At 39.4% G+C, this 12,583-nt stretch overlaps 1 protein-coding gene across 2 annotated transcripts in view; it reads right to left on the minus strand.

Annotated features, from left to right (window-relative positions):
- Nucleotides 1-289: 289 nt before the first annotated feature.
- PTCHD4 (patched domain containing 4) overlaps nucleotides 290-12,583 on the minus strand; it is a gene marked incomplete at both ends in the record, with an annotated part of 167,498 nt that continues 155,204 nt past the window's right edge. For both annotated transcript variants that reach the window (XM_079781583.1, XM_079781582.1), the window contains one exon: nucleotides 290-1,923. In XM_079781583.1, the coding sequence (XP_079637709.1) occupies nucleotides 290-1,923 (1,634 nt within the window). The remainder of the gene's footprint in view (nucleotides 1,924-12,583) is intronic.

A 12,583-nucleotide genomic window follows, 5' to 3' on the forward strand; every position in this document is an offset into this window, starting at 1 on the left:
TTCTTTTGGACTTTTAACACTTCTCTGACCCATCCATTCCTTGGAAGAGCTCTAAGATCACATCCAGAAACTTATCTTTAGTGGAGAACAAGGTTGAAAAGAAGGTTTCCCCTCCTTTGATTCCCTCTTTCCCCCAAGAAGTGGACACCTTGACGTGTCATGAGGAATTCACTCTTGATCTGACTTGCCTTGTTACCCCTGGCCAGCCCAAGCAGCTGAGGTCTGAGCTTTACTCGCCCTGCATCGTTGTGCAATATTGGAAAAGAAAAATAATCCATTAGTTACACCTTCAGACTGTGGTGACGTGATCAGGGTTCTCTTGAATTTCTATGCATTCAATTTCCTCTCTCTCCTTTCGCTTGGCACGTTTCTTTTTCTTATGGTGCTTTTTGGAAGGGGGGAAAAAGGTTAGGAACACAGGTAAGATAACAAAACAGTGCAGAAGTGTGCAACCCCCGGTGAGCAGCAAGCATTTGAACAGTGTGAAGGTCAGGTTCGAAGGCACAAATAGGAGGGGGACCAACCCAATAAGAAAAGAAGTAATATTTTGCAAAATGGCTGTCCCATGCTCTTGCAGGGAGATTTTTATACATTGTGTTCGGGTGTGCTCAGTTGCTAATACAAATGTGTAAAGCAGTGGTGCACAGTGGTCAATGGCGAAATTTAGAGTGTAGATAAGGCACAAGATAGAAATGCAATCCATGTCGACGTTCCATAATGTCATTAAGCCCAGGACCCCCAGCTCAATTGAGGTGACGCTAAGAATTAGCCAGAAGTTTCCCAGAGGGTGGATCACTAGGAAAAAAGTCAGGATTAACACCAGGAGAACACCAAAGCCTGCAATCAGAACAGGCACTGTGACCGACAAGCCGTAATGGTCCATGAACACAAAGGAGGGGTTGAACACGATGAATCGGATGCTCTTGGAGAGGGACAGGGGCCTCAGCTTTTCCAACACTTCTATGACTTCCTTCTGCTTGTCTCTGCTAGTCCTGGCCACCAGGTACAAGCGAGAAGCAATGATGTTGTTCTCATCCCCTGCCTTGGAGAAGATGATGTCATTGCGAAAATGCTGGAATTCTGGCTTTTTTAGAAATGAACTCTGTAGGACACTGATGAAGTCGCTCTTGTTATTGGCACTGATGTTGCTAACTTTCAGGAACTGGTAGTACTGCTCCACCCAGGACATGGCAGTGAACCCACTGCAGAGTCTCCGCAGGTCCTCCTGGACGCTGCTGTTCCAATACTGGAGGGGCTCGTAGACGTAGAAGCCTATCACGGGGCTGTAGTTGCTGAAATATTTCTGCTGGACCATGGCATAGGAAACACTCGGGGAATCACTGGCTAGCAGATTGATGGTGTTGGCTCTGTCGCTGATCTGCAGGCACCCCATGAAGGAGAAGGAGGAGTAAATGAGATAGAGGATGACAACAAATGGCTTCACGTAGATGTTGGTAATCCATTCATTGTAATGCTCACGGAGGAAGTGCTGAATAAAGTGGTGCTGGTAGGGGTTCGTCTCATGATGGGATGTCTGCTGATGCCCGTCACTCATCACTGTCTGGAACCACACGGGTTTGCGGTCCAGGTATTCTGCAGAAGGGATTTTACAGCAAAAGATGCTGTGGTAGCGGTTTTGCTCTAGTTGGCCAGCGAAGACCAGGCAGGAGCCAAAGAAAGAAAAAATGTAGAAGTAGTTTAACAGAATGGAGACACACATGTTCTGACAGAAGACCTTGACAGCCTCTATGTTTGTGAATGGGCTGGCACCCATGCCAAAGGTAATGAGGTACAGGGAGCTGGTCATGGTATAGGTGACCATCACATCAGAATAGGCATCTGCTACCCTGTCTTTGAAGGGCAGATTTTCTCTGGTTCTCCGCCATCCAGACAGAAGCTCAAATACTCCTTTAGTGCCATGACCTAATTTAAGAAAAGAAGAAAAAGAATAATTGTTTTTTATTTTCTCCTATGTGAATTCAAATGAATTCCTGATAGGTTATCTAAGGTAAACAGTACTTTATACTCTAATCCTTCTATCAGGATCTCAAAATTTGAGTTACATAGCAGGACATATTTGCTCCATGTTCCCACTTTAGGAAAGTCCAGATTTATTTGTTGGAAAAAATGAAGTATTTATTATCCATTCTATTAATTTGACAAGTTGTAATATAATGTGGCATAATTTGCACACACATTGTCTCCTCAAATGGATTATAAATTGTCAAGAGCAGGGGCTGTTAGTCCTGCATCTTCAATGCCCTTCAACACCAACTCAGTGCTTGATCAACTGATGTATTGACTGATAGTCCCTAACCTCCATTTCAGGCTGATTTACATTCTGATTTAGGAAATTAGAAGATGATTTTAAACACTTAAAAACGGCTTTAAATTGATTTTTCAATGTTAATAATCTGCTTGGTGGCCAAATGGCTTAGAAACTGATTCCTATAGATTCGATGTACACTGGATGTGAGTAAAAAAAAAAAAAATCTGCCAGGTCATATAAAAGATAAGGCAAGACTATCACAAGGCAAGACCGTCAGAGCAAGAGATCACAGCCAGCATTCCCTCTGGGTTCCTCAGAGAGCCTTTATTCACAGAGATGTAAACCAACTAAACGTTTGACTGCCTCATTACAGTACATAGAAAATGCTACTTTTTATAGCCAGCTTCTGTGCACATTTTGATAAGGGTAAATAGACAAAAACAATTACTCAAAAAATACTACTTGAACACCTACTATGTGTCTGAAGCTCATAGATACTGAGATATTTTATTTCAGGAACTTGACAGCTCTTAGGATACCACCACTTGCTTCTTTCTTACAAAATCAGAAACGGTAAAGGCATCATACTATACCTGTAGTTTCTCTTCCCCCCCCCACTTTTTCCCACTTGCCTGAGTTAGCTCTGTCAATGATCAGCCACGATATATCAGTCGATAACTGTCTGCCTGAATGGAAATCTTCATAGATCCGTCTTGCCCTTGCAGCCACAGCAGCACTACAGACAAACCTTTTCTATGTCTGGACAGAAGCTGTGCTTGGGCTGTTCTCCAAGAAATCCACTGGACAAAAATGTAACATAAAGGTTCAAAATGAACGAGTTTAAGAAAGCCTGGAAAATGGACTTTGTGTGGCACCTAGAGTGGAGTTCTGGGTTACAGACCCAGTTTACTTAGCAGTGCTTTAACAGACATACTGTCATGGCTGAGGTCACACTATAATCATTGATTTTGTGTTGTTCATAGAGTTTGCTAACTGGCCCACATAATTCCTTTCCTTCCTTGTCACTTTTATTTGGGACTACACAATTAAAAACTTGATTTCTCAGCCAACCTTTCAACTAGGGGTGGTTCATGTGACGTATTTCTGGACAATGTGATGTAAGAAGAAGTCATTTAAGGATGCTTATTAGAAAACCAGACGGAGCTTTGTCCCAAGTGACATCATGGAGCCACCAACAAGAGCCTTAGCCTATCTTCCTCTTGGATTCTCTCTAAAGAAAATCAAATCTCCATTTGTCTAAACGGCTGTAAGTAAGGCGGTTATATGCAAGTGAACCTACTCCTAACCAACCAAGTTTTGTAAGGGAGTTAACACCTACCCAAACTTCTTTTATGGGGATCTAAGAATTCTTGCTTTATAGTTAGACCATGGAATTTACAGGTTTAAATGTATATAATGCTGATCTTTGATTTTAAAGATACATTGGTCCACCTATTCTGTGAGTTACTATTAACTATTATTAGTTATTGCACTGGAGTTATTATTCCAAATAAAAACCTATTTATTCTCCAAATTTCTCTCTTCTGAGTCTCCAGTCAGGAAAGATCCTTTAACCAAACAAGTAGAAAGGGTTCTGAGAGCAATCTCCCTTCTGGGTAACTACCCCAAAACTCAAAAATATTTATTCACAAAGACATATGCATTGTTCATCGCAACATTATTCACAGTGGCCAAGACCTGGAGATAACCAAAGTGTCCTTCAATAGAGGATTGGATAAAAAAGATATAGTACATATATACCACAGAACACAACTCAGCCATCAGAAAAGATAAAATACTGCCATTTGCAACAACATGGAGGGACCTTGAGATTATTATGCTAAGCAATATAAATCAGTCAGAAATACCTAAGAACCATATGATTTCATTCATATGTGGAATATAAAACTGAAACTCATAGACACAGACAACAGTATGGTGGTTACCAGTGGGAAGGGGGTGGGGAGTAACAAAGAGTTACAGAAGATGATTTGACTTTTGGTGGTGGGCATATAATGCCATGTGCAGATCATGTGTCCTGGAGATGTAGACTTGAAACCTATATGGACCTATTAACCAATGTCACCCCAAATAATTTAATAAAAATATTACTAACCTAACATATATGATCACTGAATTAAGTCTAATGATTCTTAACATCAATTGTTAATTTCTATCTTCTGCAAGACTCCTTGACCAAACAGGATACTTGTTCTTTTATTCCCTTGACAAAAATGTAATATTAGAATATTAGTTAAGGTAATTAAAATAATTATTTAAATAGAGCACTTCTCTTCTGAAATGAGGACTCTTGCTATCTTTGTAGCCACAAGCGGAGGGGAACGGCTACGTGGGGCTATAGCTAAATTTGGCTTGCCTTTGCTAATGGTCACTTTTATGGAATATTAGGTACACTATGTAGGCCAGCGAGTTGCTTTATATAGTACAAAGGTCTGTATGTGTAGGAAGATGTGCTAAACTATATTAGGTTAAGTAATCAAGTAATCACTTTAAGTGTGATAAAGACTGAAAACACAATTTCCAAACTTTGTTTGGAGATGGCATGTTTTATCTCATTCATAGGTTTAGGTATTTTACAAGGTATTCCTATCAATATTCACTCACTTGATTCTCATCATAATTAGATTACTTCCTAGCAGTTCATATCTCTTACCTGCTTTAGTCAGGGTAATCTCTCTCCACAAACCTACCCGAGATTAGTCTTTTTTTTTTTTTAATATATTTTATTGTTTTTTTACAGAGGAAGGGAGAGGGATAGAGAGTTAGAAACATCGATGAGAGAGAAACATCAATCAGCTGCCTCCTGCACACCCCCTACTGAGGATGTGCCCGCAACCAAGGTACATGCCCTTGACCTGAATCGAACCTGGGACCCTTCAGTCTGCAGGCCAACGCTCTATCCACTGAGCCAAACCGGTTAGGGCCCGAGATTAGTCTTATCTTTTTAGTTTTGTTCATGCTATTTTTTCTGCCTTATTTAACACATTCTCCTAATTACTGGTCATTTAATTGAAATTCTATCCATTGGACAGTTAAGGGTCAGCTAAATTCTCATCTTTTCCAAGAATCTATCTCTGAAAATTCCAAACACATCGATTTTTTTTTCTGATTCCTAAACTCTATTGCATCTATTAGTAACTCATTTTAACATCCAATCATGGGCTGTTTTGCTCTGGAACAAAATTACTTTCTCAAGGTATGGTCAATCTCTGGTTAGATTGAAAATTCTTCAAGGTCAGAGAATGCATTTTATGTTACTTTTATACTCTGCAGAACATTTGGCAAAGTGATAGATGACCAGAGATGTCCACTAACCTCTTATTGAATTAAATCAACTGTAATTCTTTTTTTAAATTAGTTTTTATTGATTTTTTGAGGGAGAGAGGAGGGAGATGGCTAGAGAGATAGAAATATCGATGAGAGAGAAACATTGATTGGCTGCCTCCTGTACACACCCCACTGGGGATTGAGCCAGTTCTATTCCTGGGCATGTGCCCTGACCAGGCATCAAACCAGTGACCTCTTAGTTCATGGTTCAATGCTCAACCACTGAGCCATACCAGCTGGGATACTGTAATTCTTGATTCTAGCTGGGTTCAAAAAATGTATGTATCTTTTATTTATTCTTCATTATTAAAATAATATACTTAAAGCATCCTATTATCTGTGTCAAGAAGTTATATACTTTGTAAAAATTAATTTATATTCTAATTACTGTTGATATACCATATTATATTAGTTTCAGGCACTTGCCTTTGTCATTTTTGTGTCCAAATTATTTGGCACATTACTGGTGATTAATAAATGTTTGTGACACTGAATTGGCCATAATCTGTGTCTAGTTTTAAAGATTTTTTTTGCAGTGGTTATTATGAACAGTCCTTTATTCAGTGTAAGATTTTGGATACAGATAAAGTAGTTTGCCTCATTTCACTGAGAAGGACACTTGCTGAATGTTACTCAGTGATTCTATGGCAGAGGTGCTGATATACAGTATATCAGTTATGTCCAATTGCAAAATTAGCATGTAATTCATTAATTTGACTGGTTCAGCATTATAAAGTTCTATAGGGAATGGAATATAAAATTAAAGAATTTGCTCTAAGTTGCTATTTGGTAGAATACAAATGGGTCCATAAAGCACTCATGCTGCCTAAGAGTTGATAATTTTTCTAATCACCTTGATGTCTAACCTAAAGGTGATGAATATAGTGTATTTTGTAGAATGCCTATTTTTAATTAATTCTCATCTGGAATAAATAGGTGGTTATCAAGCTCCATTTATAAAGGATGGCCAAGGCTTTTGCCTCTTGTTACCTATAGAGCTGAAAAACACATAGGGTAGAAAATTATTCAACAGAATTTTTCAAGCTGCTCTTGCCAGATGCATTTGATGGTTTTACCTAGAAATCTGTGATGACATTGTGCAATGAGGGTGGGTCTAGCTTCATATTACCCTTAAGCAGGAAGTGGCTTCTCTTGAGATGCCCCATCCCAGTCTAGAATGAGGCAGGCTAAAACACAGAGATAGGGAATTGCATAAAAAGAGGAATTAAAAATGAACCTGAACAGATACTCATCCCTTAGCACTTAGCAAGAGGTTGGAGAATTTTATTAGGTCCTTTATTTAAAAAAAAAATGGAATTTAGCAACAGATTCTCATTGTATAATTTTTAGAGTGGTTGAATATTTTATACATAGTTTAATGCATAGAAAAGAGCATATAGTCTCATGGCATAGTTTGCATGCCATCATTTTTGTAATTCTACATAAAGTTTAAAAATTTTAGGATTTTTGTTTTATTTACTAATATTTCAGAGAGGAGAGAAGAGATAGAAACATCAATGATGAGAGTCATTGATTGGCTGCTTCCTGCACAACCCCCTACTGGGGCACATGCCCCTGACCAAAACTGAACCCTGGACCCCTCAGGGTTCAGGGCAAAAGTTAAAAACTTGTAAAGTCCATTTTATATGTGTCCCTATATATACACTAGTACTAGTAGAGAGAGAGAGAGATAGAGAGAGAGAAACAGAGAGATAACAGAGATAGAAATAGAGAGAGGTGATAGGGTTGTTTTGGAACCTAATAACTATTAAAATAAAAGTTTTAATACTCAAAGTGGACCCAGCTAGAAAAATAACACTATTTGATATTGGTTAGTAGCACATTCCCCAGAGCCAGACAGTTTAAATTTAAATTCCATATATTTCACTTCCCAGCTCTGTGATGATGGGCAGATTGTTTTTTGAACCTCTCCATATGTTTCCTCATCTATAAAATGAGATAACAAGGAGACCTACTTCATAGAATTGTGATGCGTTTTAGAGAAGTTAACACATGTATTTAGTATGCAGTAAGGACTATATTGACTGGAAAAGCTCAATGCTGGCAATTGTAGGATGTATGCCATGGAGAACCTTCCAAATCATTGACTTTGAATGCTGCCTTCTGAATGCAGCTTGGTTACTGCTATCTTTACCACCACAGCTGAGCCAGCTGGGGGGTGGAGGGAGGCGGTACTCTCTTTTCAGCTTTCCTTGCTGCAGGGCCTCAGGGCTGCCAAGAGCTGAAGCACTACAGCAGGGCCAGCTCTCACATGATGACATGATTTCCTGTTTTCTCCCTCTCCCTGGCATCCCCATTCAGGGGGAAAATGACTACCAGGAAGCATTCCATTTTCTTCTCAATGCTTTCTGTGTCTCTTAAGTTTCATGAAATAAATATACATTATTCCTGAGAAAGAAAAAAGCAGTCCTGATAGCTGGATGCTGTCAAGTAGGCATTGGTCTTTACCACAGTTTGGCAGAATAGCATCAGACAAGACTACTCTGTGACTGAGATGGATACAGCTCTAAGACCACTCCATGATTATGACTGGGTGAAACAAAACAAAATCACTGTCTAAAACATAAAATGGACCAAATATCCCCTTATCTCAGAGGGAAGGTGGAGGAAGGAGATCAAGGAAAGAACTTGTATGCATGTATGCATGACCCATGGACACAGACAATAGGGTGGTGAAGGCTTGGGCATGGGGGGGGGGCAGGCTAGAAGAGGTCAATGGGGGTAAAAGGGGCATTATGTAATACTTTCAACAATAATGATTTAAAAAAAGGAATAGTGGAAGTGATTCCTGCTTCTTTGCCAATCACAGTGTAGTCTTGGTCTGGTCTTCTCACATTTTACGTGATCATAGAATCATACTCCCTTCTTTACAGTAACCAATCATGCTGCCTGGAGCCCTCTTCCAAATCACCTAACATTTGCAAAAATCATACAGTATGCCCATTATAATACCTACTTCCGGAAATGCTCCCATAGTCACCCAAAAAGTATGTTCTTCTTCATTGTAACAAGTCAACACAACAAAATTTGTTCAATTACAGTAGTGTTCCTTGGCTTGAGGGGTCTTTGGCTTGAGGGCATTTGCATTTTAGTATATATAAGTATTTTGAAAAACAAAATTAAATAAAACTTTTGTTGTTACTGTTGACTTAAAAAAATACATTTTTATTTATTTCAGAGAGAAAGGGAGAGGGAGAGAGAGACAGAAACATCAATGAGAATCATTGATCAGCTGCCTTCTACATGCCCCCTACTGGGGATCAAGCCCACAACCTGGGTATGTGTCCTAACCAGGAATTGAACACTGACCTCCTCGTTCATAAGTCAATGCTCAACAACTGAGCCATACCAGCCAGGCTATTGTTGACTTTTTAATTTGATTTCTTTGAGTATCCTATATAATAAAAGCCTAGGTGGTGTCGTGTGACATCGTCACAAGATGGCCACCACGATGTCATCACAAGATGGCTGCCACAAGATGGTCACCACAAGATGGCCACCAGGGGAGGGCAGTTGTGGGTGATCAGGCTTGCATGGGAGGGCAGTTAGGGGCGACCAGGCTGGCAGGGTAGGGCAGTTGAGGGCCATCAGGCCAGCAGGGGAGGGCAGTTAGGGGTGACCTGGCTGGCAGAGGAGGGCAGTTGGGGGCCAACAGGCTGGAAGGGGAGGGTAGTTAGGGGAAAGATCAGGCCTGCAGGGGAGGGCAGTTGGGGGTTGTTGGGCCGGCAGAGGACCCGTTAGGTGTCAATCTTACCACCAGGGGTGCTGTTAGGGGTGATCAGGCAGGCAGGCAGGCAGGCGAGCAGTTAGGAGCCAGCAGTCCTGCATTGTGAGAGGGATGTTCGACTGCCAGTTTAGGCCTGATTCCACAGGGCCTAATTTCATGCATCAGGCCTCTAGTAGGAGATAGAACAGTAGTATTGAGTGAGAGTTAATTCCAGGAGGATTTGACTTTCCAGACCACATCACTAGTAAAAGGATGGCTTCCTAGTGGAAGTAATATTTTAGTTGCATCCTCACTGAAAAGAGAAAGACAGTTGGGCATATAAGAAGTGAAAAATATTTTGAGAGGAAGATAACATAGATACATATTAATATAGGAAAAAGAAGGAGGAGCCAAGTAGAACTAAAAAGCCATTGCTTTAAGCAGAGAAAAGCAATAAATGAAAGAATGGGTCATTTGTCAGAAAATCTACAATTGTCAAAAGAAGTGGATTGGTAATTTATAAACTAAACGCAAACATGCATAAAAAATCAAGAGATTATATAAAAATGATAATAATAAATACAAGAACTTACAGGAATAAAAATTAAGATTATCCTAATGTTTATTGAGGTAAGACATAAATAACAAAAACGTTAGAAAATCAATTTATTCATTTGAAAAAAAAATTCTGAATGTTTTAGGAAAATATGGTAAAATGCCATCCTTTTGAAGTTAATAACTCCCATTTATCCCACTTGAAAACCACATCACAGCTATATGTTTTAATTTAGCAGTTCATTAATTACAAGATCTGGGGCTCTTCAATCTTATAAAGAGTAAAAGTGGTGATTACTTAGGATTTGTGCAACACCAAGATCTGGAGAATACTTTTAAAATGCCTGATTCAATCACTCAGTAACATGTTTGAAATGGAAGGAATGTTGGCAAATTTAAATTATGCACAGTTTGGTTTCTAATAAATACTGTTCAAGAGAAAATCTTCAAAGTTGTAGCAAAAATGCTTGATAAAAGCATAATGTTTCAAAGGACAAGTTTTCTGGGAGCATCTTTGAGTGTTTTGCTGTCTTTCTTAGAAATGAAGATGAAATAAAAATATCCCATGGGCTGGAATTCTCTCTGAACAGGATAGCCTGAAGCCTGTGGAAATTTAATTAACCAGAGAGCTCAGGAATTGAATCATCTGAGTCATTAAATTCATCAACCAGAACTTCCTTTTTGATTCAACTTTTATTGGTTGATTAACTTTATTGAATAAGATCATTCTAAATTGTATTAGATTTGTATTTATCTTCTGTACTGTATCAAATGCTAGGGAAGGAAGGAAGGAAGGAAGGAAGGAAGGAAGGAAGGAAGGAAGGAAGGAAGGAAGGAAGGAAGGAAGGAAGGGAGGGAGGGAGGGAGGGAGGGGGGGAGGGAGGGAGGGGGAGGGAGGGAGGGAGGGAGGGGGAGGGAGGGAGGGAGGGAGAAGAAAAAGATAATTGCATGTGTAGCAATTAAAAGAATGTTCTCTGAAGTAACACATTTTGGTTCCAGTTCTGGCTTCATCAACTGTGTAATATGTGAGGTCGAGAGAATTAGTTTAACCTCTATGTGCCTCACTTTCTTAGTCTGGAAAATGGGGATAAAAATAGTACCTCTTTTAGGGGATTAAGTGAAGGTTAAATGAGATAATAGTTACAGTGTGCCCCGAGCAGAGCTTGGAACACAGGAAACACTCAACGAATTAGCTATTATTATTTATTGAATGATATGTTTCCGAGTTATCATTTTATCATGCACCAATAATCAGGAGGCAATATTGCATATTGGTTAAAGCATTGAGTCCCATGGGTTTATGCTTCATTAATACTATCTACTAGATTTGTTATCTTGGGCAAACTAACAACTCCATGGCCAACTTTGACAATCTGTAAAATTTGAAAATCTGCTTCAAAGGATTTCTATGTTAAAGGTAACCTAGACATGAATCCCAGAGTATAAATATCTGATACACAATTAGAGCTCCCTCAAATATTAGGTATTATTGAATACTATTATATAGTTGTAGAGTGTGGGAGTTTGGATTGAATGTGTACCAAACCTAGAGCCAAGTTTAAAAGTTTTCTTCTCTGGTTACTATTTTGTATTTTGCCTTTTTTGTCCTTACATGTTAAGGGAAATGCTGATTAATAAAGGGTTTTAGTTTACTGGATTCAACTAATTGCAGCATTCTTACCTGTGTGATCCAATTCCGAATAAACTAATAGAATCCCTCTCATTTAGCAGGAGAGAAGCTGAAAGGGAGCTTTGCAGCCACTGATTTCTGCATTCTGCAACTCACAGAGCAAACCAGAGTCACTTGCAGGAGAGCACAGCAGCGATGCTGGGCAGCTGGCTGAGCTCCATCAGCAAGGAGACCTCTACCAGAGGGCACTCTCAAAGCCACTGAACTGGTATCATTTGAATACATCCCTGACAAGTACAGACTTCCTTTTCAGTTGAAAAGGCTCTTTCTTAATGTATTTTTCTGCAATCTATCTGGATCCTTTCAGCAGCCCACAGCCTAGTTTAGCCTTAAGGCAACACACATTTCTAGAGGGGAGTTATCTCAGAAAATTATAGGTGTTAATTCCCAAAGGCAAAAGATAGAGAACAGTGGGTGGGGTAGATAGCATCCTGGCATAGGGGTCCTGAGCACTGGCTCTCATAGTCACACTTCTGTGTTTCATTCTTCAAGTTGTCTATTGAAAAACAGCTAATCATGACGACAGGTCAGGCCACCAAACACAGCTTCAGTGAATGGAAATTGTAGGAAACGCATTACCCTCTTGTGTAATGAGTTAAATCTATTTCCTCTTTCCATCTTAATAATCCTCATAGACTTTGTCCTGCCCATTTCCATTAGTCAAAATTTAATCAAGAAACAGCACAACATCACTAATCATCAGGAAAATGCAAACCAGAACCAGAATGAGAAAGCACCTCACACATATTAAAATGGCTATTAATATCTGGAAACAGCCCAAGCGCCCATCAGCAGATAAGTGGATAAAAAAGCTGTGGTATATTTACACAGCTGTAAAAAAGGAGGAAGTCTTACCTTTTGCAACAGCATGGATGAACCTGGAGAATATTATGCTAAGCAAAATAAGCCAGACAGAGAAAGACAAATATTACATGATCTCACTTATGTGTGGAATCTAAGGAACAAAATAAATTAATGAACAAAATAAGTGCAG

The sequence above is a fragment of the Cnephaeus nilssonii genome (assembly GCF_951640355.1).
Source record: "Cnephaeus nilssonii genome assembly, chromosome: 9".
Lineage (NCBI taxonomy): Eukaryota > Metazoa > Chordata > Mammalia > Chiroptera > Vespertilionidae > Cnephaeus > Cnephaeus nilssonii.